General features: G+C 40.1%; 1 protein-coding gene and 1 long non-coding RNA gene across 3 annotated transcripts in view; one reads left to right on the forward strand and one right to left on the reverse strand.

Moving 5' to 3' along the window:
* Positions 1-2706: 2706 nt before the first annotated feature.
* Positions 2707-4489, reverse strand: LOC108492660. Its single transcript, XR_001873188.1, has 3 exons — positions 4396-4489; positions 3158-3334; positions 2707-2913 (listed from the first exon to the last, which is right to left on the reverse strand). It is a non-coding gene; the product is annotated as an uncharacterized LOC108492660 (long non-coding RNA).
* WWC2 (WW and C2 domain containing 2) overlaps positions 4252-26466 on the forward strand; it is a 103180-nt gene continuing 80965 nt past the window's right edge. The window contains exon 1 of one of the 2 annotated variants that reach the window (XM_017805158.1): positions 4252-4489. In XM_017805158.1, coding sequence (XP_017660647.1) covers positions 4359-4489 — 131 coding nt within the window. In that variant the 5' untranslated portion in view covers positions 4252-4358. The remainder of the gene's footprint in view (positions 4490-26466) is intronic. The other variant, XM_017805168.1, reaches the window with a different exon arrangement.

Below are 26466 nucleotides of genomic sequence, written 5' to 3' on the forward strand. Positions count from 1 at the left end.
CTAAGCAATTGAATTTAAGTGGAGAGAGCAGGCTTTGAAATAACAAGAAAAGCTGAGTAAGCGTAAACATTATCTGGCTCCATCAATTCTGCAGAGCTTCGTGATAAATTCAACCAGAAACAATATTAGTCCAGTATCTTTTACTCTCAGATGTATACATGCATTAGAAGGTGACAACAGTAAAAGCAGCACTCCTTCTCCTTTCCTCCCTCATGCATGTACACTGTTTTTCTTTACAGGATTTTTTAAACCCTTTTTAAAACTAAAAAATCTCACTGCATCATGGAGTCATATTTATTGGTGTGGGGTTTTTTTTATTTGAAAACATAGCTGTCAGATAAAATTCACTGTTGTTAAACAAACAAATATTTAAAATGCTGAAAATACTGATTATTTTTTGAGAGTTCTACAGTAGCTACACGTGACAGAAGTCAGGCTCACTGTCCATACTCGGTGATTTAAGTGTTTAAAAAACCCCAATATAACCAATACATATTTTCAAATATTTTTGTCAGATGTGTCTAGAAATTAATTCTGTCATCATACTTCATAGTCCATTCTGCACTGAAATTCTGTGTGAAAGCAGTGGAGACTGAACTATGCAGATTTTCAGGGAGACACCTGCGGCTCCTGCTTCAGAGCCGTTTGTGGACAGTACAAGTTAGAGCTCTAACAGCTGTAAATTTCATCAGGGATAAAACTCTAGTGGATCATCAAGTTAAGGGAGTCTCTTATCAGGGAAGGACAAGGTACAAACACGTCTTTGTTGATTACAGTCAGTCTCAGGAACAGATTTACTGTGAAAGAAGAAGCAAGCAGAGAGTATCAGGAGATTAATTACATTAGTAAAGACTGGAGTAGGGTATGTTATGTGACAGGATACAAGTATATGCCTTTGGAGACCCCAGTTCTGGATACAGCCATTTCCACCCTTGTGTTGTGAATTTTCACATAAACATTTTTTCTTCTTCTAGCTGACACAACATAGGTATTATTCTAATTCCCTTTAGCTCAATCTTTTAACTATGTACTACTTAAAACAGGACTTTCTTCAGGCTGGTTAAACATGCAAAGAAAAAGAGTGGAATGATTAACTCCTTTTCGTTGATTGCATCTTGTTGTTTATCATACTTTCTGATACTTAAGTTCATGCCATAGCTACATTGTTCTGTGCTTTTGGGCACCTCCTTCCTATGCACCCTTCTGTGTTTTGAATAAAGCATGTTTATGTCTTCTGAACTGTGCTGTCTTACGCAATTAAGACAAACAATCTGTGGTATGCTGTCAGCTGACAATGTCAGTACAACATGCTAGGCAGGTTATCAATGGAGATGTAGGAGGTATACTTGAAAAACTACTTCTAGTTAGAATTTATAGCATATTTTAGGCTAAAAAGAATCAGTATGAACATCTGCTCTGCCTTCCTTTACTAGATTTATTAAAAAAATATTACAGGGTAGTGGAAGAAATTATTTTCTATCAGTCCAAATTGCAAAAGAACAAAAACCTAGGAGGATAATTGGATCCTATTTTGTACAATAGCAGTCCTTCAAAAAGCTGTATGTTCTCACTGGTAATCTTAAAGGTCTATTTACAAAAATAATACCTAATTTTGTCTGTTTGACTTCAAATAATGTCATTTCTAAGTAGTCCTAAACTGGCATTCTGGACTGTAGACTCTAACTGTAGAGGCAAACACAATGAAGTACTCAAACAATGGAAATTAGAAGGAGGATAAAGAGAGCTTAACACCATGCAATAGTTTATATTTAAGTGTAAGCACATCTGTATATAAACACTCAAGCATATACATAAAAATCAGACAATTATGCAATTATATTAGTGCATTTATTTCCAAAAATTTAAGAATGGCAATTTCTATCTGTTGTGCAAATTAAAATATTGATGTTTTCTGATGAGAAGTTTTTTATAAATCAGATCCACATCCCTGTGTATCTCATCTGACCAATAATCGAAGATGTAGGTCTGGCTGCCTTGGTGGTGACACAGCTGTACAACTGATTTCAGGAAGAAAAGTATATCCTCTATAGCTTTTTATCAACTTACATAACGAAATATCTTATTGATAACACAAACTGAACTTTAAATGGGAAAAGGAAATCCAGTTTATCCTGTCCCACAACTGCCACATGTACTTTCTCACTGTAGAATGTCACAAGTTTATAAAATTTAGTAGATTATTTAAAAAGACGCAAATGTAAATGCTTAGTAAAAGTGGGGTTCTTTTACACTGATGGAAAACAAGACTGGTCTTTATAAACCAATCAGCTCACTGAAACTTAATATTCTCAATGAAAATAAATGCATCTGTCACTTTAATAGGCAATGATCCTGTTGCATTCCCTAAGTGGGTGAACTCTTATGGATATCCAGAAGTTAGGACAGCTCAGTTTTTCTCCATTTTTAACTACCAGGGCCTTTCTTCATGTATGAAGTTTCACTGCACATGACCTTAATATTCACTGCACATTACCTTAATCTTCGTTCGCAAAGCCTAGCCATGACTGACTGACCTTAATATAACAGATATCAAAGTAAAATCTTCAAGAGAATCTGAAGGAAGGCATATGGGCCATGTGGAGACAGTGGTACACAGTAAAATAAGTAGAATGAATAAAATAATAAAGGTCTTACCTGTACCAGATTGACAATTAGCTAAATTAAAATCATATCTTGCTGGTACTTTTTTCTATTTAGGAGCAGATCCAACAGTAGGACTTAGAGAGCTGTAAATTAGTTACTTCAATGCCTGTCAGATATGTGGCCTCTGAAGAAGAATCCAAAAACTTGTTACGCACTGAACAAGTCCAGGACTTAATAAGTGTAAATTGTCTCTGAAGAAGAATTCGTAGAGCTGAATGTTAGACAGCTATAATGGAGTAGATAAATAGCCTTAAAAGAAAATAAGAAAAGACAGCTCTGGGTCACATACTTCCTCTTCCAGGAAAATTTTGTTACTTTAAACCAGTAACTTTAAATGAAAAGAAATAAAATATTCTAGGGGACAGGGACTTGGGTTACCTCGGAGTCCTAGCCACTAAACTAAAGAGTCATATTCCCCCATAGATGCTCTGTTTCTGATGCCAGATCTTGGGAATCAGATACACATCCAAATTAATAGAGCTCATTAAGTTACCTTCTATCAGCTGAACCATGGTAACCGGCCTGGGATACTCTTCTCCTGTGGCAAATGCGAGATAAACACACAGTAACTCACACCTGGTTTCTATACTTAATGCGACTTAGCTGCCTGCTTTTCAGGCCACAAGGGTTCAGGGCACACATGGTGTACGTGTATTTTCCACCGATGCTTCTGTTATAAAAAAACAAAACAAAACCACAACCAACCAGTAAACACATAAAACCAAAACTAAAGACACTAAGTTTAGGTACTTCCAAGGTTAAAGAAGAGTTCACTTGTTAATTTAAATTTTGAACTCAAGTATTTTAAACGTGAAGGTTCTTTTTGGGAACCCTTGAGCCTTACTGGAGTTTTTAGGGAGAGTTCACAAGATGTGAAGTGAGGTTAGCGCGCCTTGAAGGGCTGGGACAGGGAACTCGACACCGCCACGACTGACGGAGGCACTGGCAAAGCTGCCTTTTCCCTCGGCGCGTTCCCTGAGCCCTCAGGGCCAGGACATCCCCCGCGATAAAGTCGCCTGCGCTACCCGGTGCGGGGCCGCGGCAACTTGGCAGACAAAGGACGGGACGCGCCGGTGTCCGTCGTGCCGTGGCGCTGCTGTCCCCGCGGGGCGGCCGTGGCTCCCGGGCCTCCCCAGCGTCCCGACAGGCTGCGGGGACGCGCCGGAGCCCTGGTCTGCCGCAGGGAGTTGTGTCCTGCCTTCACGCCGGCCGAGCCCCCGGGCAGAGCCCGATGGAAGCAGGAGGGTCCCTCTGTCAGCTTCTCCCCCGCCGTCCTGCCCTGCGCGCTGCCCCGCCGCACGCTTCCCGTGCCGAATCCGCGGCCACGGCCTGCCCGTCCCGGCGGGCAGCGCGGGCAGGGTTAACCCTGAGGAATGCGGCGGGAGGAATGTGCATGTAGATGAGATGGATGCTAATCTCATGCTAATGAGCGGCGGCCGGGGCCGCCCGGGGCTCAGCCGGGTTCCCCGCGCCCAGACAGCAGCTGGGCTCCGCCGGCAGCCCTGACCCGGCCGGCGCGGCGCGGGCGAGGCGGCATCCCGGGCATGGTGGACTGAGACCCGGCCGCCGCACAGGGCTTCCCTGGGCTCCCGCGAGCCCCCGCTCCTGGCCCCTTCCCCGGCCCAGGTCGTGGCTTTTCCCGCTTCCCGTCTTTCTTTCTGTCCCTATGGAGCAGCTACTCCCGCCGCTCGACCATGCCTAGGAAAGCGGGGAATGGGCAGCTCCCCTTACCCGATGGCTGGGAGGAGGCAAGGGATTACGACGGCAAAGTGTTCTACATCGATCACAACACCAAGCAGACCAGCTGGATCGACCCCCGGGACAGGTGGGCGCGAGGGCAGGGCGGCGGCGAGGCCCGGCCGGGGTTGGGCTCGGAGCGGCGCTGCCGGGGCAGCTCCGGGGCGGGGGGCGCGCCCGAGGGTCCCCTCGGGACTGGAGGTGCGCCAGGGGGTCCCCTCTCGGGGCGCGGAGCGGGGGGGGTGGGCAGGAGAAGCCCCTGCCTGCGTGGGTATAGACTATTACTAAGTCCGTTGCGAGAGTTCGTACTGGGGCTGGAGGGAAAGCCCGTAGAGCTCTTCCCGGAGTGGCCAGGGGTTGCTGGCGTTCGTGGAGTTCCTGGCGTTCGTGGAGTTCCGACAGGTACTAAAGTTTGCGGGTCCCTCCCAAAGCGGAGGCGCTGGCTCCTCGCCGTCCCTCTCCCCCGGGCTCTGCGGAGAGGGGCCGCCTCCCTCCCTCCCAGTTGGCGGAGCATCCCGGGCGCCTGCCCCTCTTGTGCCCCCTCTCCCCCGGCCCTCGGCCCGTCCGGAGCGCTGTGCGGGGCTGGGGGGGAAGGACCGCGGCTGGCGGAGGCCCCATGCGCTCGCTAGGCCTCAGCAAGCCCAAATCCGCTCACTCCTCGCCAGCCGAAGCCCAGGGTGTTTGTTGCCCTTCCCTGGTCTGAGCTCTGTAAACCTCCTGTGGAAGTGCTTCGGCGAGCGAAGGACCCAGCGGGAAGGCTGCTCGCCCCAGGGCACGTCTGCCAGCTGGTGAGGGATGCTAGTGACTCTTAGAGTCGGCTTCAATGCTGTTTTTAATAGCAGGATCTCAAGCGCACAAGATACCTATTGTAAAACGTATATTTTGTCCAAAGCGGTGCTGAAAAGTAATTAGAAACCAAAACTTGGTGCATATTATGAAGTATGATGTTGCTATTGAAAACAGTGCAGCCTAATTATAAAAAAGTTTTAAAAGACATTATAAATTTATGGAACAAGCAGCACTGAATTATAAATGAGGGCCTTGGCTTATGTTTCTCAGATAAAATTAGAAAAGGTAGTTGTCACGAAGCTTGTTGGCTGTAAGTTGCATAGGAAAGTTTTGACAAGCATCATGTGCTGTGTAAGGCCTACTGCTCTGTCCCACTTGCTATAACAGCAAATTCCAGTAGTGGCAAACTTAATACTTAAATTTCTCTGTACTTCAAAACATGTTAATTACCTTGTAAATATTAGTGAGGTGGTAAGTTATTACAGGACAATGTTATTTGTTACACCTGGCCTTCTCAGGTGATTTTTTTTTTTTTTTTAATGCAGGCACTATAAAACTTCTGGCTTTACTGTCCCTAGAAATAGTGAATATGAAGTTTTGTTTAGTTTTAGACCTTTAATTTGTGTTTTCAAAGCAGAATAGAAGATGGTATGATTGAGGTAAAGCAAAATTGTGACACCAGAGTGCACTTGTTATAATACTGCCTCATGAGTATACTACTAATTTAATTTTTTAACACATTCTGTAGTCCTGAAAAGTTCAAGAGTATACGTATTGGATGGTAAAATTTGAATCTTCACTCTCATTAACAGAGTAGACAGCAAAGTGAGTAACACTTGTGTGTTTGCCATCCTATAGAGATGGAATAAATATTGTTTCATTAATATCTTACAGGTGAAAGAGAAATCAAGTCCTGAGACTTTACTTCCTTAGTTCTCATTACAGATTATAAAGACCTTTTTCAGAAGAGTTGTGTTTGAAATAATTGTTAACCTGTGTCAGTCATGCAAAACAAACAAAAAGAGGAATTTTGCCCTAGGTGCTTGGGAGAATCCATGCTTTAGTGTACATGGCTCAACTGTGAAGCTGAATTGCCTGCACAGAAGAGAGACTGACAAACCTGTTTAATGTGCAACTTGCAGTATTTGTATTTACAATATCCCTGTTTCCAGTCAGTACTTATACTGATGACCTGTTTTGGAAAAATTAATAAGAAATGCATGAAAGCCCTGTGATGGCTTTGCTCCAGATTCCATTTTCGCTTCCAGCTATTTAGAGAATATACATTTGGAAACCATACAGGACATAATTAGAGCTTGCTGTCAAAAAAATTGAGAAGTGATTTTCCAAGTTTGTCAATACAATAAAATCTGGATTCATGCTGTTTCAAAAACGTATCTTAAATTGTCAAAATGAAAGTAGTGGCCTCAACAGAAGGACTGAAAACACATTCCCTTGTCTGATGATACTTTAGGACTTTTTTGCTATTTTCTCTGATGGAGATGATAAAGTTTTCATGATGTACTTGTGGAATGTACATGGGCTCCTAAAATCTTTCATTGGTAAAACAAGTGTAAAATAGATAAGTTTTTATGGACAATATTCCTTCTAATGTTACACTGCATTCCCTGGATGATTACATAGAAAAGTCATGCCTGATGTTTTTAAATAATTTTTATCCTCTTAGATTTAGAAGATACAAATACCGAAGACTAGTGCTGTGAGACATTAGTCATATGGTTGTGGGCTGCCAGGTGTATTTGAGCACAGTTAGGAATGGTTTAAAGTAATCATATCTAGAAATAAGTTGATGTTGGAAATGCCATATTTCAAAGCTTCTTAGAAAATTCTGTGTTTGTGGTTGTTGTTTTTTTCTTAATATAATGATGCTTTTTCTCATGTTCTTTTCTAGACTGTTCTGATAGTATATGTTTTTGTTAGTGCTTAGATGGTGCGGGTTTGTTAATGTAATTATAGCCTTGTCGTACAACTGTGAAAAAAAAACCTCACATCAGCTTCAAGCTTGAGGCTCTGTTTCCAGTTTTGCCCACTTCATTTATCTAAGTAATCCCACTGATGTTATAGAATCTCACTCTTTCAAGGGCAAGAGTGACTTGGCTTGTTGTGTTTTAGGAGTGTTGTGGAAGGTCAGGGGGTTTTAATGTTTTCTACTATTCAGCAGTGATTTTTCTCTCCAAACACTTAGGGTACCGTTCTGATTTGTTTTGAAGGCTGGTGGCCCAAAAGAGAGGGCACTTTAAGATATAAAGTATGAGAAAGAGAAACATAAAGGCAAGAATGTGAGAGTTGTAGTAACATTTTCACTCACTAAATATATGGTTATTATTTCTTTTTTTATTACTCCACACTACAGCAAACTGAGTACTTACTAGTCTTGATGGTTCTTCTGAAACCGTTTTATTGTAAGACGGGGAGTAGCCCAAAATATCAATTGTATCCTTGCCCAAGTTGTAGAAATACAACTATGGACTGAAGAGGACAAACCAGATGAAAAGGGGAGAAAGGGCTAGAGGATTCATACTTTTCTTTGAAGTTCCCTTGAAACTCAGGTTCTTGGGATACTGAGATTTGGTAAGGTATTGATGTGTTTTTGTTTCTTCTCTTTTTCTGATAGACAATTAAGAGGCACTTGGGGTGGGACAGAAATTTGAAAAGGAAAATATCTCTTTTTTTCCATCATTCAACACATTGTAAATGGGCCTTACGTTTATTATATTTCTTAGTGGAACCAACAGAATAAAGCACTAATGAGGAGTGAAATGGGAAGCAGGAATCTCAATACCCTGAATTTTTCAGCAGTTTTCTTGATTGGTTCAGCTTGGTTTTCTTACCATGAATGCAGAGCTTCTCGTATCTTGGTTTCTATGTTACAAATAATCCAGTGCACACTGCTGATCACAACTGATTCAAACCAGATGATTTTTTTTTTAATAGCTTGAATTCTACATCACAATGAGTTCTACATCACAAATTCTGAAGCTACAAGTGATCTTTATTAAATGTTTATCTGCACTCCTGTCCCATTCCTGTCAGTGGTAAGGAGTATGAAAACAAAACTATGCTGTCTTTCTGTCCTCACTTTGCTTTCCACTGAGGAGAAAAATCTGTTTAAAATGTATTTGTACTTTTGAAATGTTCATGGTATGGTTTTGCTAGAATGTTTGTAGAGTACTTGCTAACTGTGTAACCAAGAAAGTACTTGAGAACATCGGATGTGCAGAAACCAGAGAACTTTATGAGTTAAGAGGTAGTGAAAGAGTTTTCTGTGTGAATAGGGAATGCAGTTTCCATTGCTGCTTTTGGCTTGTGGGGAGGTGAAAACACTACAGTTTTTAGCATGGGATTCTGTAACTTGTGCAAGATTGGATTTGTCTGAATTTTAGAACATTTAAGTGTTGCTTGCACTTTTCCCTTAGAAAAGAAGGGCACTTTGTTCCTTACCTTCTCGTTGGAATTTGCTTTCTCTTGTCCTGTAAACAGCAGAGACTGCGAAGAGTGAAGATACTGAGGTTTAAGTTATTTGAGGAGAGGGACTTTCATCCTGTCTCTTTCCTGGATGCTACTGTGGCTTAGGGGTGTGTGGTAGAAGACTTCCAGTCATAGCATTCCAAGGTGTACAGCTTGCAATAATCCTGTAGTGAGATAGGACAAGAATTTTTCTCCCCAAATGTCTTTTTCTTCTTGGTTTCATCCTGTAGTATCATTTGCTGGTTTTTATCCTAATTCCACGTAATTTGTTCCTGCCTCCTTGTCTGCTCAGGAATGTGCATGTGCCCTGTGAAACTGTCTGGTATCTCATTCTGGTTCCAGTGATGGGTTGGGGACTGCTTTTACTAAATTGATGTATATTTATTGAAAATAAACCTGTGAGGCAAGTACTGAACGTGCAATGAGAGGCTAGCTGTGTCTGAAGTTCTGACACCTTCATTTGTTTATCCAGTGTAAAGCAGAATTCTAATATTGCAGTGCTGATATAGCTGTGATAGCATCAGACACTGTTAAAATACATAGTGATTGTGTAGGTGGGTTTTTTAACCAGTCTGTCATTTGCTTGAGGCTGTGTGTTGTTGATTTTTAGCATTAGTGAAAATGGCTATGTTAACTCTGAGATAACACTTTTATTCTTTATTTCTCTGGAAGTGATAGGGCTGTACTGTATCTTTCATCTCAGAGCATGTGAAGTTAATAAGTCAGGAAATGCTGCAGAGTATTTGCTTATGCGTGCAAAGTATGTACTGCTGGTTACAGCCAAGGACTGTGACCTGGTATGTAAAGTCGGGCAAGTGGTCTAGACTGTGGTTTATCCAGACCTGTGTCTGAAGTACTTGCCTACTAGAGCTATTTCAATTAAAACCTATCTTGACTTACAATATAGTGTTACAGTAGCTGTCTTGCACAACATAAGTCTTAATGAGAAGTTGTACACGTGAAGGAAAATAGACCTTTTCTCAAATGAATGGAGCTGAGCTGTTTGCTAGATATGTTGTCTTACCACAGTATGGTTAAATGAAAGAATACTTCAGAATTCTGTTTTCAGAGAAGAGTAACTGATTTTACTTTGGCGTAATGACTGAGAGTTAAGTTTTCATTTTTACAGGCAAGGATCAATATATAGATCAAGTAGGGAAAAATATTTACAACTTTAGAGATCTGTACGGATGACATTAGCAGTTCTTGTTTTTTTTTTCCAGTTAAATAACTTATCTTCAGCTGTTTGGTTAAAATTCTGTGCTTTGAACATGAAATTGAGGTTATTAAAATAAGGTAAGAGGTTTCTCTACTTCCACTTACTAATGTTTGTAACATCTAAAGACAAAAGTGGGTTTTGTTTTAGCTTTCTTGCTACTTTTTTCTTTTTAGCCTAAAAAAACCTTTGGCTATTTGAGATTTAACAATTTTGATGTCACACAGATGACTGGAAACTGGAGTATACTTATGGAAGTAATGGAAAAGATTGAAAATGGACAAACTTATTTACATACGGTAATATTTCCATAGTTATACACTTTCAGGAAGGCATGAATAGAAACGATGCTAAGATTCCACAACTGTTATGCTGTGGTATGAATTTACAGAAACCTGGAAGGGAAGTGGAAAAGGCTTGCAGAGGGGCAATTCAGCCCACTGAGTCCAGAATGTCATGGTTCTGTTTATGTGTCCTTCTTCTGCCACCAAAACTGACCCCAGGAGGTGATTTGACTAAAATGAAATGTCTTGTTATTAGGGTTGTTTTCCAGCAGAATCAGCTCATTGTGTCACTGAATGGGTACTAGTACTAGTGAGGCTGGAGGCAAGTCCAGAGCTGGGAGCAAAAGGGGAAAATGGTACTGTAGAAATCAAGATGCAAATCAATCCTAGTTGCCATGGAACTGTTGTCTTCAGTGTCCATTTCTTTTGTTGGATGTCTCCACTGCTTTCTTGTACATGTCTTTGTGCTCACCTTTGCTATGAACCAGTAGTACAACTGTCACAGATATCTTGATCCTAAATATGTTTTCTATCACCAATAAACCTTTATGATGTTACAGCCTTTTTTACTGACTTTTTAAATGTATGTTGCTGTGAAGCTTTTGTTGAAGAGAAATTTTGTCATTGCACAGTTGCAGTATTAGAATCTGTTTTTGGGAATGTGCTGCTGTTGACAATATGTTTATGAATAACTAATTTCTACAGTGTATGAAAGTAGATAAGAAATTATTTTACTTTGGTGCATTTTGTTCCTAATTATTCATAAAGTGTGTTTTATGATCTGCTGCAAAGTGTCTCACCAGAATAATGTTATAATTCAAGACTGTGAATGTTTTATTGTGTGAAGCAAACTGGAGCCATTTGTCTTCATGCATTTGAGGTTGTTATCTGTATGGACAAATTGACTTGGCCTTCATTTGGAAGGAGCAACTAGTGTCTGAAAAGGGCAGTTATATAGTAGTTACGGTTGGCCTTTTTTGTTTCTTGAGTAATTTGTAGGGTTTTGTGTTGTGGGTGTAGGGTTTGGGTCTTTTTAAATAGCGCATGTTGGGTATTGCTGAATACTGTTACTCTTCACAGTGACTTTTTCTGTGGAAAACCATTAATTATGGTGAAGTTTCTACCTGATGAAGTCAAACTCTGGCTCTTGTTTTTAAAAGAGCTTCCTGGAGGAGAGATTGCTTCCCCCCTTTGTTTACATGTACTTTTTAAGGGCCAATTTGCTTTTAGAATTTTTTTGTTGGTTAAGACTTCTGGGCTAGAGGCAGTCTGTCAGTGTATTTTATCAATTGAAATAATCATTTGCATCTAACAGAACAAGATCGGATGCTGTCCTTTGAAGTTGGATACTATTTGTATTTGAAGAAAGGCAACTTTATCTCATCAACTCTGAATACATATTGTATTCAAAGTAATTGTTTGGGTATGTAAAGAAGTAGGGACAACAAACTCGAATTTCTGCATACTCTTGCTGTGTGCTACATAATACTCTGTGTTGGACCTGCTTTGATATGTATGTGCTGTTTTTCTCAATTCACGAAGTAAAACTTTAATCTTTATTTGAAAAACAAAAAGAACAACCATACTGGGATGCCTTCCATAATATGCTGTTTGTTCTGGTAATCAGGCATTCAGTGTCCAGAAATACCAATATTTTTTCACTTTTGGTATAGAGGAAAAGATTTAGAAAAATCTATATTTTAACTAAGCTCTGCAAGGACGCTCTTTTTATATTAGCAACTTTCTTGTGTTGTTAATGAAGGAATAGTACTTTACACACCTATTTTTTCTTTTTAAAGTACTTTCAAGTGCTAAACTATAGTCTTGCCCAGGTAAGTTTATCTTATGGCTTATAGATCTGACCTGTGAAGAATTCTTACTCTAATTCAATGCCTGGCCCTTCAGTCTCAAGAGCTTACCTCCCTTGTGGAGTTAGGAATGTCTGACAAAGATGTATCTGGTTTTAATCATGTGGCAGATGAACTTTTGATAAAACCTGCAAATTGTGTGCAAGCACATCATACCATATGGCAGAAAATATGGCCAATGCATGATGAATAGTGCCTGCCTTTTAGCTATGTGGCAGCCGTATGTCTTAGTAGCATCTTGTCAAGATGAGTTTGACCAAAGCACAGGTGTCCCCTGTCGTATCACTGCATGGCAGTGTTTTTATTGGGATCACGCTGAGGAGGAACAATTCTGGTCTCTTCTACTTGTCACTCTCTAGGACACTTCTGGGCAGGGTGATTTGCTATGTGGTTCTCTTAATACTTCCAGAAGATGAGATATGGGCCCCTTCAGCTGAAAAAGTGGGCATTTTAACATGGTAGCTGTCCGTGATGGACTGCAGAAAATTATTGGGGAAAGACATTTATTTGTTTTTGGTGGGCAAATAATGAAATCCTTTGTTTAGTACTGTCAGTAGTTAAACTGCAGTCTAGCCTAGAAATGCCCATCTCATGAAAGGTGGTGATGATGTGATAGAGAACAAGTACTCTTATTCAAAGACTAGTTTCTTCATTCTTAATACACATTTCTTTGATTATGCAAAAAATGTCAATGTAAACTTAGAATTTTCTACCTCTTCACCAATGCTAACAAAATGTCTCTTTTAAAACTCATAATTCTTCTTAGAAGTAACCTTGTGCAAAATTTGTTGGTTAAAAAACAGTTGATGTGCATCAGAGAACAAGATGTGATTCAGATTTACGTGCTAGGTTTTTTTTAAATGCTATTATTAGCAAATTACCTGTATTTTTTAAATGCTGTTACTTAGCAAATGATTACAGTCTCGCCCTGTGGTTTGGTTTGTGTTCATGAGCCATTCTGACTGTAGCCTGACTGGTGCAGAGTCTGACCAAGGGGGTGCTGGTTTTGGCTTCTAGGGAGCAGTTGTCAATGGAAAAAGGTTTATAGTGCAGTAAGGCTGAAATAGCTGGGAGAGGACCTAGAGAGGGACTATTTGGGTGTGTTTCTTGCTTTTGGAAAGGCAGTGGGAAAAGTAGGATGTGTATTGGCATCTAATGGACTTTGCTTCTGTGAATTTGTGGTTACTATTGCTTAAGAAGCTTCTTTGACCTATGTTTATTCTTCGGTGGGTTTGTAAGAGATGCTTGTGATACAAAATTTCCTTGTGAGCTAAGGGTCATTTTATCCACATTCCATAAATTATCCACCACTCAAGTCTAATTGTGCTTCTGTTGTCATATGTGTGTCGTTACTGAGGATGTGATTTAAGTTTTAAAACATTTTGGCTGTCCTGAGTTGCGCTGTGAATACCCAGCTTGAGGTATCTCTGTATACATTGTTTCTTGGTACAGCACCAAGTAATTATTTTTAAGAGATATGGAGAACATCCTGTGAGAAACTCATGAGATTTCAGAAGTTTAGGAGCTACTGTTTTATATAGGAAGTGTTGTCTTGGTAGGAATGTATTAACACATTACTTGTGTTCTTAATTTATTGTTAAAACTGTGACATAGGTCATGGTTCTGCCTAAGGGCTATATGGCACTTAATTATGCTTTTTGTGTACTCTTGGGGATGTACTCCCAAGTGTACCTAAGCTCACTATGCATTCAAATCTGATCCCCATGTTCCCAAGACCTCTGCAATGTATAGTCAGTGTAATCACATATCATAAAAAAGAAAAATCAAGTCCTTTTCAGTTAATTCTGTTAGTGCTGTCTTAACACATCATCATCTTGTACGGTAATTTGTGATAAATTTTAAACTATGACCCTTGCAAAAAGTTATTCATGTTTGTATTTTTTCCGAGGTACTGAATTTATTTGAGTTACATTCCCAGTAATGGAAAGTTTTATTGTTCTGCAGGATCTGAACCCAGATGGTATTTTGGGGTTTTTGTTTCTTGAGACTTTAAGTGCAAAGGCTTGCACATAGCCTCTCTTTTTAGTTTGGATGGAATTCAGAGCAATTCAGTTTGGAGGGCTAGGGACTTCTCTCAGAAAGACTTGCAAATTAAGTTATGGTATGAGTCTAAGGTACAAAACTATTTAGTACTAAATTCCAGGTTGAACAGTGACAAAATATAAAACCAGCATTGGAATGTCCATGGGGTTGGAGTAAGATCAAGAAAGCAGGATATTGCTCAGATGTGATCTCTGAGGGTCTGACTTGAATTTCACCCTTTTGAAGTAACAGCATTCCCTTTAATTTATGGATCAATTAATTAATTGGTTTGGAATGTAGACCTGTAGAGAAACTCCAGAATTCAAGGTCTTTTCTTCTGTGTTTTCATGCATTAATGTTCCTGAATAGTAGGAGTTTTGCCAAAGTTTTTCACATTTTGTTTTGTAGTTCCCAGTTCCCTGCCATGCAGAAGTGGCAGGCTGAGGTGGTGCTTTAGTGGGTTACATTATGAAGGAGGATCTTTTGGAATGGAGGTATAAAATATTTAAAATATATTTGGCTTAAGCATTGATTAGTAAATGGTTATACATAAGAGAATGCAATTCAAGGCAGCAATCTGACAAAGATTAAAGAACTCTTTCTGTCATGCTGTCAGCACTGCAATGTTTGAAATGAACTGTTAACACATTTACAGTCATTCTGGTGAATAGTAGAATGTTATGGATGTGAATAATCATCTGAGACCTCTACAGGACATTCCTGAAATAATGTTTAAATGACTAGAGATATTATGGGATGCAGGAAAGTATGCAAACACCGTAGTCAAGCCAACATGGTCAGTGGTTTACTACTGCAGCAAGTAAGGCTTAATATGCAGGATTATTTAATACACAGTAAACAGATAATTTGTTCTGAAAGTTTCTGAACTTTGCATATTCTTTTCTGTTTGTTTTTTTTTTGCTTGGTTGGTTGGTTGGTTTTTTTGTTTGGTTGGTTTTTCTGTTATTGATAATCCCTAGGCTCTCTTTTTATATCTACTCTTTGAGACAAAGACTGTAGTGGACTGAAGTTCAAGGTTTGCTAAGGCATTGTTAGTTGGTTGGGCTGCTGTTAACGAAGTTAATGATGCTACAGTCTAGAAGGTGAATTGCTGATAGCAAAAGAAGTTATTATGGTGATATGGATTTGGGGTTTTGGTTCTTTCTTATGTTTTCATTTGCTTGTGTGGTTGTTCTGCCTCACTTGCTAGCATAACTTCCAATGATATAAAATGAGCCATAGATTTGTGTACTGTGGCAGGTTGCTGATTTGCATTCAAGACCTGGCTGGCCTGTTTGCTCAGAATACATGAAAGCCATCAAAACTTTATTTTTCCAGGCAAGATTTTGGCAAGAAAATGAGCTTGGAGGACAGATGTAGAACAATTAAAGATTTTTAGTGCAAAACCTTTAGAACCTCCTAGACTTGATATTTCATGCCCTTTTTTTTTTGTCAGTCAGGGTTTGCTGAGAAATTGTAAGGTACCTTCTTTCTGCTTAAAGTTGTGGTGCCTGATCTGGCTAGTATTTTAAAAAATGTAGAAAGAGTATTTAAAAAAACAAACAGCAAGAACAACAAAAAACACAAACTAAAGAAACCAAACAAACCCCCCTGAAATAACCTTCCTGTAATCAACACTTCATTTTTGATTTTGTTCTGAATTTGGCAGGTGTCCTAGTTAGTTAAGCAGCTTCATCCAGCTGCCTGAAGTTCTTGAAACATTATCACTGCAGGTGTCTGGTGTTGAGGGGTGACAGTACTTACCAAAGTACCCTTCTTGTGGCAGTACTTATTAAGGTAGTAGGTTTCTAAGAGATCCTTTGGGAATGAGCTGTCATAAACATCTATTTTGTAATACTGTATTTGAAAAGTTTTTTAAAATGGCCAGCATTAGAACTTTGTCTGAATGCCCTCTTTGTACTTATGCGTGACTAGTACCCATCTGTTTAAGACTTTTGGTGATATTTAAAGCTGATGTGATGATGAACACAGTAATATCCAGATACCATGAAGGTTTTCATGTGGCCTTGATGATGATGATGTCCTGATGGGTATTTTGATTACATAGGAACTTAGTACTTAACTTTAAATGTAAGATGATTGAATACTTGCAAAAATTTTGAAGGACAAGAATCTTAAGGGAAGACATTACTTCTTAGCCCTTTAGACTAATACATGGAATTTGTCTCTCCACAGGCAGTCATTTATGCAGATGCCTTATTGAAAGCAGACATATTTTAAAAAGCAGCTGTATTGAAAGAAGAGGAAGTTGTGAAACCTGATATATATTTTTTTCCTGAAAATATATTCTTTGTGCTGGATTGCAAGCTCTGTTTGGAGGTATTCCACTGCAGAATGTTTATAAACTTCTTTCTCGGGCTCTCTCATTCCACCTTTCATGTCATGTTAATACTCTGATGTCTAGCAAAAGTTGAGCTAGATGTTTTTATCCTCTTGGTAAGAGAGTTAGAGAGATAAGGAGATTTTATATTAATCTTTTCTGCAGCTTCTCTTTCTTACAGTGGCTTTGGTCAGGTTTGATCCAACTTAAGAATGGTTGCATCTAAACAAATATGTGTATGAGCACATACCCTGGAAACCTAATCCCGTGGTCACCTGAACTGTCGTCCTGATCATAACAGGTCATAGGTCTCTTTTGGCCCAGCGGATCCAGAAGTCAGCATTGAGAGATGGGACTGATACTTATCTAAGTTTCACTTTGCTATAGTGTCTGGTAACTCAGGAGGTTAAAAGCACTCCCAAACTCCACTTTTCCCAGTTGAGATGTAGCCAGAGATTGTTACCTTTCTGTTTCTCCTGGGGATATCTCCTTTGGCTGTTGATCAGCCTGATGTTGCTTGATGATGAAGATAAAAAGAAATATTGGGATGGCAAAATCTTTCAAAGCAGCCATTCCTATACTGTGTGATCTGTTGTCTTTTCAATAACGTCTATCCTGAAGTCATAGAATTTTGAGCTAATCAAGGAGTGTAAATAAACTTCCCGCTGCTGTGGACAAACTCATTAAGGTCCAAGTGAGGCAGTTTAGGGACAAATTTTTTATTTCCAGTGTTAAGACCTTTGGATCTGCTGTAGAAATATCCTAAGAACATAGGAGGTAGTAGAAATCAGATATTAAGTTGTAAGGGAGGAGAGTGGGCAGAGAGTCTATATAATAAATAACAGTCTTTATTTTTAATTATTTTTTAAATAAAAAGAATCAAGTGCAAAATTTTACAAAATCCATGTTTGTTGTTCTGTTTCAGAGAAACATGTTAGTGCATTACTGTATTTCAATTCTACCTGTTTGGTTGAGATATATTTGATTTTCATGTGAAAACATCTCTAAATTTGTTTCAGAGAATAAAATGGTTCATGATATAAAATGATTGGGGCAATATTTGGCTGACACTTGTCAGTTTGAGTGGTCTGATGCACAGATGACTTTATGAAAGAGAGAAATGAGACTAGTAGACACTGAAGTTTTGATTTTGTGAATAACATTTTGTGCTAGTAAGAGCTGAAGGTATTTCTCTTTCCATTTTTTGCTTCTTTTTGACACCCCCATTCAACTGTACTACCTATCTGTTTGTGCAACTTTGCTGTGAATCAGAGTAGAAAGGCTTAAAAGCAGCAAGAGCAAAAATGAAAAAAGATGGCAATAAAGGTCATATCACAACATAAGCTTGTAGTACTTCTGCATCAGAGAAAAGTCAATTTACCTCTTTTTTAAAAATTATTATTTTGAAAAGATGACTCGTCCTCCTTACACTAGCTTTGGTACTGAAGACTTCACGTTGTGAAAGCACAACCTCTGGATGGTGTGGAGACTAAGGATAAATTATATATATAGAATAGGTATAGAATGTGTACCACATGAATACTGACTGGTCTTCCACACAAATGTTAAAGTATGTGAAAGTAACAGCGGGCAACTGATGAAAAAATTTTTTAAATAGAAACCACAGAGTGGTTAACATGAAGATGAAATTAATACTGTTCATTATATTGAAACTGATGGGCCAGTATATAATCTGTATCCCAGAAGAGGTTTAAAAATAATTGCAAATGGAATTGCAGTGATTTACTACATCCAAAAAAATTGGCAGTGTAGCCTGGGATTTGTGGTCAAACACTAGAAGAGGTTGCCCTGAATGGTTGTGGGCATGACTCAAAGCAACCTGATCTGATTTCAGAAGTGTCCTGCATTGGGTAGCATGTTGGACCAGATCTCTTCCAGAGGTTCTGTCTCTTCATTATTTACCAGGCATATGTGGGTAAATATGGCTTTATCAGTGTTAGATCATCAAATTAACTAAACATCATATTTTAAAAAAAGATACTAGTTTCAGCAAAGTAGTCTTGATGTAATCTGTTTAAATGCAAGGAAATACTTATTACCATACCTGACATGAAGTCCTTAATCCCAAACACCTGTGCCTTTAATGGAAAAATCAGATGATCAAGTAGCTGTGGGACAAGGAGACTAAAATGTGCTATATTGGAATGGGAATTATGAGGGTAGTTGGAGGTTATAAGTGCTGTTTAGCAGCATAATGACAGTAACTCAACCACTCTTTGCTTTAGTAGTGTCTGTAAAAAGATTTAAAGCTTCAATTTGCTCTAGCTATCAATTCTACAAGCAAAAATGTAAAAATTAAATTTCTTTATCACTTTGAAGAGCAACTCTATTTGATATCGATGTAGATCTCCAACACCCTGGAGTTATCATTGTACTTCTAATAATTTGAATTTTAGAATTTGGTGAGGAAAATGTGTGTTACATCTAGTGGTTGGTTTATTAAAGATACCTCTGTGTGGGCTATGTTATATGCAGTGCAATATTAAAGTTACTACTAAATGTATTAGAAGCATCTCATTACAGTTGGTTTTTTTCCTGTTCCTTCAAATGTGACTTTGGAAGGGACAGTATTTTAAAGTTTGTTCCAGAAGGCACTTTCAGAGATGGGTGATTGAAAACAACTCTCCTGAATGGCACTTTGCTGTACTTCATAGATCATAACAGCTTTTATTCACCTCTGTGATTGTTTTTTAAATTACTACCTGTGGATGAATACTTGAAAGAATTGGCCTGCTGGCTACGTTTGTTTGATTGAGGGCTATCTTGAAGTTGCCTTTAAATTACATGCGGTTCTTGATGATCCTAGCGTTTTCTAATCTTCTTTCTACTACGTGGTTTGTTTTGTTTCTTAAATTCTTGCAATTTTAGAAAGAATAGTAATTCTATCTTTAATTTATTTTTTGTTTCAAAAAAATATGTCATTTCAAGCTAAAAGATACAGAAATAATTCTTTAGCAAACGATAGTTGCTGTTTATTTTGCTTTATTCTTCCACTGGAAGCCATAAATTATGTAACGAATAATTATTATACTAATAGTTGCTGGTGGACTGGAAACTAAGAGATATATTTGTCATAGGGATAGTTCCAAGACGTCCATAACAGTGGTGTACAAAAGCAAAACTGCTTTAGTAGTCTATTGAAAATATCAATATGGCAGTGGTGTGCTATGTGGGCTTTTCACTGGACTGTCACTAATAAGCCAGGCAGAAGATGTCATGGTTTGAGAACTCCAAAATCCAATTCCCTAGTCCAAACCCCTCCCACATCTCAACCCAGTGTGAGATGGTTTTTCTAGACACCACACGAGACTCAAAAATGGGGGAAGGGAATATATTACAATGACTGTACAAAATAAATACTACAATACATTATATACAATCTTAATTATCTCTACCATAAGTATTTACAATGGATCAAATCTCTTCTCCCCTCCAAATAAAAGTCCAGGAGGGAAGAAGGAAAAGACCCCTTTCTACTCTCAGAGCAGCAATGTCTCTAAGGCAGCAGGCATCTATCCTCTTCTCATGGAGCAGCTGTAGCTGGATCTCTGCCAGTACACACGAGGGGGTATCCAAGCCCCTCGGCCACTCGTCTTCAAGCAAGGGTCTTCTCTTCCATGGGCTGCGTTCACCCAGACCACGGTCGTGTCACCACGTCATACCACGAAGCACAGGGGTCTTCGTGACGGTCTGTATCTTCAGGGGATTCAAGTCCCCTTTGCAGAGCTCTGTGCTCTGTCTCAAGCAGCGGGGGGGGGCAAGGTCACCCTCTCCGCATTCCTTCTCTGAGCTTTTCAGCTCCTTCCTGCAGTGCTGTAGCACTCCAAGACTAAAAGTCCATCATCCCTTCCTTTCTAGGAGGGGTCTCCAAGGAGTTTGGGGGTCTTTGATTCAGTTCTTACCCCAACCTCTGTCTCTCTCTGTGTAGAGCCTAGTTCTCTCTCTGCTGCTGACTCTCTCTCAGCTCTCTCAGACAACTCTGTGTCTTCCTGCTCAGCTGCATGCTTGTTGCTGCTTGGTCTTATCTCTTCTGGCTCTCTGCCACCGTTTCTTTGGTCCGTGCAGTTCTGCCACTGCTCCTGCTGCTTCTTACAGCAGAGAAACTCCCAGCCTTACACTGTTCCAAGTCCCTATAGCCCCCCTGCCGGGGGCTGGGGGGGCCAGAGACCCCAAGGGGCTCCGAGCCCCTTCCTCATGGCTCTACAACATGGCTACTTCTTCTACAACAACTACAACAACCTTCTCTTTCGTTCTGCTTGTGATATGTTTATATTTTGCAGAAGCGCTCATTGGGTAAAACCTCAAAACTTCAAGGGTCACCACCCCCTGGGGTTTTACCATTTTATAACTTCAGGGGGAAAACTGTTTCCCACCACCACAGAAGAAAAGGGAGAAAATGAATGTCAAAAGACAAAGTGACAGTTGAAGTTGTGTGATATATTAAAATAAGCCTTTTTTTTTTTTTCAGAAGTTAGTGTTCATAAGTCTGTATAGAACATTCCATTCTTCTGTTTTGATGAAAAATTTGTGTCTGGGCTCTTTTGGGAGTGTAAAAGACTGGGAAGATTTTATTGCTTGTTAGTCAGTGTAGTGGTCTGGAATGTGAAAGAGTCAGATTCCAGTCCGTTTCCTGGCTCAGAATGACTTGGTGCTATTGAAAAACCATCTCCCCCAAATGAATGAGATGGAAGAGGTACCTGAACATCCTGGTTCTGTTTTCTGAACTGCCATAACCCAAGGCAAGAGGAAAATCTAGGATTCAGTTTTGGAAATGGATCATTTGGAAAAATTTAGGGTGGGAGAAACAGTGCTGTAGAAATTCCTGTGGAATGTAATCATTGTCCTATGGATAGCGTTGAGAGGTGTGCCTGTCAATAGAAACATTTAACCAGTCAAAGACTGTCTGTGATCTCCATAAATTCTTCTCAGATTTTTATCAACAGCAGTTCCCAGCTTCAGGTGCCATGTCCTGTGTGCCCTCTGTTCTTAGAATTTGATCATTTCTCTTTAGGTTCAGAAAAAGCTCCAGCGAATCAGCAAAAGATAGGAGTGTGATGAAAAGAATGGGTCTCAGCCTGTTCAAATACATCACTCCATCTGTGTGAATAGTATGGAATAAATAAAAAGTAGGTAAGGGTGATGGCAGCAGGAGAATGAAGCATTTTTCAATGCTCTGAAGTCTGCAATACATTTTAGCTTGTTGGCAGCTTAACAACACAACTAGGATTGTTAGTGACTGGCAGAAGGGTTGTGGTTTGCACTATACAGTTCTTGTTAGTTCTGCTTTTTGGACCACGACAGCAAAACAGAAGGGAACAAAGACTTGAAGGTCAGGGTCGAGGTGTTTAAGTCCTTGTATTATCTTAGTGGGGAGTTTTCAGGCTGCAGACATCCCCCACTAACCTCAGCTGAGGGATTTCCCTGACCCCTCTTTACCTCAGTCTGCACCTAGTGACCGCAGATTATTCTCTGCAAGAAATACTCTGTCCCGCTTTGCTCTTCTGACAGACTTGGCAGTCTTTCTGCTAATGTGGGTATCACAGGAGCATCATGCCACCTGAATCTTTTTGCCTGTGTCCCTACTGTCCCTGCAGTCATCCATATTGCAACACACTCTAGGTTACAGCCATTCATAAGTATTTGGGCCATTCATAAGGGACTTGGGTTATAGCATAAACATAGCAAATGTCAGTACAGTAAAGGCCCTTTGGACATCAGTTAGGCTTTCTAGTCAGGTTTGCGAAAGGAAGAGATTTTGCCTTCCCAAAGTCCAGTGAAAGAATGAAAAAATGCCCTAGCCTGCTTTTTTCAGCTGGCGCAGTGGATTGCCACGCTCCATCAACCAGACTAATTCTTTGGCTGCCGGTGAGGGTCACCAAGCACTGCTGTTTCCTTGTGTATCTCCCAGCAGCTGGCTGCTGGCTGTAGAGGGACAACAGGAAGAACAATCCAGGCATGGAAAAACAAGGAGATAACACTGTTAGTTACTTTGCAAACTTTATTCATCTCTGTTGCACAAGGCCATGCATTTTTTTCTGCAGACTCTTGTCAAATGAAGACAGGTGTCATTATCAGAAATTACGTGTGTTGATGTTTGGTTTTGAGTGGTGGGTTTTTGTGCTTATTAGGATTACAAATAAAAGACGTCTGCTGTTATGATTAGACTTTGGAAAGCAGAAATCAATTCTAGACAGAATGTCTTCTATGTGTAGATACAGAAACGCTAATAATGATTGAAATACTGTAATGTTAAGAAATTAACAATACTGTTCCTTCACTGGTACCCAGAGACTGCTCTGATACCATCTGGCAGAGGTCTCTAGTTCTTGTTGCTATTTAAGTAAGTTTATGTAAACCAAACCAGAGACCTTGTTACAATCTGTTTATTATAAATACAAATGATAGAAGTACAATGAATTTAACATAGAGAAAGCAGTATGATGAAGGAGAGGAAATGTGATGGGCAAAATTAAATTCTTTTTGTGTCTTTGGCATGAAACAGTGCAGCAGCAAAAAAAGACAGGACTTGGACCCTTTCATCTGGACTTCTAGTAAAGAGCAGAGTTTTCACACTATTTGTTCAGAATTAAAACTGCTGAAACGGATGACATGTAGAAGTTAGGTTGGGAGAGGATGAAATTACCATGTACTGAAAAGTGAAGAGCTATGCAGATCACATTTAAGAAGGAATGCATGTTTTATTTTATTGAAAACTCCTACCTTTCTTCCTTACTGTTTTTGCCTATAAAAGTTTAGTTCTTCATGGCATGGCACAGAAAGAGGTGCTTAGTATACTGACAACTTCAAGCATGAGATGATCAGCTCACAAGTGTGTTAAAAATGTTTAGAACTAAATGTAAAAGAATGGATTTTTCATTAAGCAAGCATGCAGTGCTAATGATTCCTGTTAGCTTCTACCATTTCAAAGACTTGTCAGAAGATCAGATCTCTCTTTTTATGGTGGATTTAAATCAATCATTGTTCTGTCAGGCAAAATTCTAAACCCACCTTTGAAAGCTCTTTTGAGAATTATCCTTCCCCCACCCTAGGTTATATCTGCCAGATCAGGAAATTCCAGCTTCTTCTCTTAAATTTACTATGGAATCCCCAGAGCCTAAAACTCAGAAAACAGATTTTTGCTGAACTGTGAATAATCACGATCCTCTCTTTCTTCCCTAACCTTTTCACATACTTTCTAAATTAGAACTTTAGCCATACTGAGTGCCTGCAGATAAGCTAAAAAGAATTGCATGGGCTGTCACGAGCTTGGAAATCTGTCTGCTTGTTAGGTCAAGCTCCATGCTCATACACATTCTGACTGAATGTTAATTTCCCTTGTATTTGTTTTCTTTACATAGTATGTTGTAGAGCATTGGAATACATGCTGACGCCCAGTGGCATTTTCAACAGATTAGAAGTTTGACTTCTGTTTAATTATAGTATGCCCACTTTTAAACTTTCCAGTACTTCTGGAAATTGTTTTAGATGACTGATGTTTATAGGATGAGAGTCAGAAGCCTAGCCTTCAAGTAGATATATATGTTTTATTTTAAAAGCTTGAATGATACATGAAGTAATTTCCTAAAGGAACCTAAGGATACTATGTAGAATTGGAGGAAAAATAGCAGCTCAAAGTATTAATATTTATGTTAAAGATTTTTCACAAAAGCAACTGATGTAGATTGATTTATGAGAGATAGTAAGAGCCATCCATTGAGAAATTGAAAGAGAGTACATAAGTAATTGGATAGTAGAGATTCATATCTGGACTATCTCTTAAGAGCAATCCTCTCTATTCAGTTTAAAAGAATAATAAATGGCAAATGGGGATGTAATGGTTGTCTTGGCAAGGAATGACTGTATTTCCACTGTATGAGCTAATGTTGAGGTTTTTCATTACTCAAACTGTATAAAAGCTTTACATCTAACAAAATACTGAAAATTATTTTTATGAAGTATTCATTTAAAATTACTGTGTCTAAGAAATTCCAGAAGTCTGTGAAATTGCAGCTTTCTAGTCAGCTGAATTTATTGAAACGTTGCTTATATGGCAATTTGCCTTTTCCAGTACAAAAGATATGTACAGCATGGGAGATTACCGTTTAATCAATTGTTTATGCTTAGGTGTTGTTTTTCTGTGGAAGTGCCTCTGCTCAGTATTTGAGACAGTGTTGTCATTTTCTGTGTCATTAGTAATTGTTTTTAAACTCTCTTCTTGCTAGAGCCTCATTAAGGAACTAGTTTTGATGGAAAAATAAAAGTCAAAATGTCTAAAGTAAAGCCTCTCAGAGGAGGACAAAATATTTTTTAGATTTTTTTTTGCAAACATGACAAACATCAGGTAACTAAACTATTAATTAACCTCTACACTGGACTTCCGGAGGGCAGATTTCGGCCTATTCAGAAGACTGGTTCAGAGTGTACCCTGGGAAACAACACTTGAAAACAAAGGGGTTCAGGAGGGATGGACATGCTTCAAGGAGGAAGTTTTGGAAGCACAAGAGCAGGCTGTCCCAGTCTGCCGAAAGGCAAGCCGGCGGGGAAGACAACTGGTCTGGCTGAACAGGGAGATTTTGAGGGAAATTAGGGTAAAAAAGAGAGCCTACCCATTATGGAAAAAAGGGCTGACTACTCAGGAAGAGTTCAGGAATATAGTTAGGTCATGTAGAAAGAAAATTAGAGAGACGAAGGGACAACTTGAACTTAATCTAACCACTTCTTTGAAGGATAACAAAAAGTCCTTCTACAGATACATCAATAGCAAAAGAAGGGGCAAGGAAAACCTCCATTCTTTATTGGACATGGGCAGGAATATAGTTAGCAAAGACGAGGAAAAGGCTGAGGTGTTTAATACCTTCTTTACTTCAGTTTTCAACAGTAAGACAGGTTGTCCTGAGGACACCTGGCTTCTGGAGCTTGTAGAAAGAGATAAGAATCTGGATAGCCCTCCTATAATCCAGGAGGAAACAGTTAGCAACCTGCTGAGCCACTTAGATCCCTGCAAGTCTATGGGACCAGATGGGATCCACCCAAGGGTGATGAGGGAGCTGGCGGAAGAGCTCGCCAAGCCTCTCTCCATCCTCTAACAACAGTCCTGGCTCACTGGGGAGGTCCCAGATGATTGGAAGTTGGCCAATGTCAACGCCCATCCACAAAAAGGGCCAGAAGGAGGACCCGAGAAACTACAGGCCCGTCAGCCTGACCTCAGTGCCTGGCAAGGTTATGGAGCAGATCATCCTAAGTGCAATCACACAGCACCTACAGGATGGACAAGAGATCAGACCCAGCCAGCACAGGTTTAGGAAGGGCAGGTCCTGTCTGACCAACCCGATCTCCTTTTATGATCAGGTGACCCGCCTGGTGGATGAGGGGAAGGCTGTGGATGTGTCTACCTGGACTTCAGAAAAGCCTTTGACACCGTCTCCCACAGCATTCTCCTGAAAAAGCTGGCAGCCCACGGCTTGGACAGGGGCACTCTGTGCTGGGTCAGGAACTGGCTGGAGGGCCGGGCCCAGAGAGTGGTGGTGAACGGTGCTGCATCCAGTTGGCGGCCGGTCACTAGTGGTGTCCCCCAGGGATCAGTTCTGTTTAATATCTTTATTGATGATTTAGATGAGGGGATTGAGTGTACCATTAGCAAATTTGCAGATGACACTGAGTTGGGGGGGAGTGCTGATCTGCTCGAAGGCAGGAGGGCTCTTCAGAGGGACCTGGACAGGCTGGAGAGTTGGGCTGATTCCAACGAGATGAGGTTCAACAAGGCCAAGTGCCGCGTCCTGCACTTTGGCCACAACAACCCCCTGCAGCGCTACAGGCTGGGCACAGAGTGGCTGGAGAGCAGCCAGGCAGAAAGGGACCTGGGAGTTTGGATTGACAGGAAGCTGAACATGAGCCAGCAGTGTGCCCAGGTGCCAGGAAGGCCAATGGCATCCTGGCCTGTGTCAGGAACAGTGTGGCCAGCAGGTCCGGGGAAGTGATTCTTTCCCTGTACTCAGCGCTGGTGAGGCCACACCT

The sequence above is a fragment of the Lepidothrix coronata genome, unplaced genomic scaffold, assembly GCF_001604755.1.
Source record: "Lepidothrix coronata isolate B3197 unplaced genomic scaffold, Lepidothrix_coronata-1.0 Scaffold0, whole genome shotgun sequence".
NCBI classification, from domain to species: domain Eukaryota; kingdom Metazoa; phylum Chordata; class Aves; order Passeriformes; family Pipridae; genus Lepidothrix; species Lepidothrix coronata.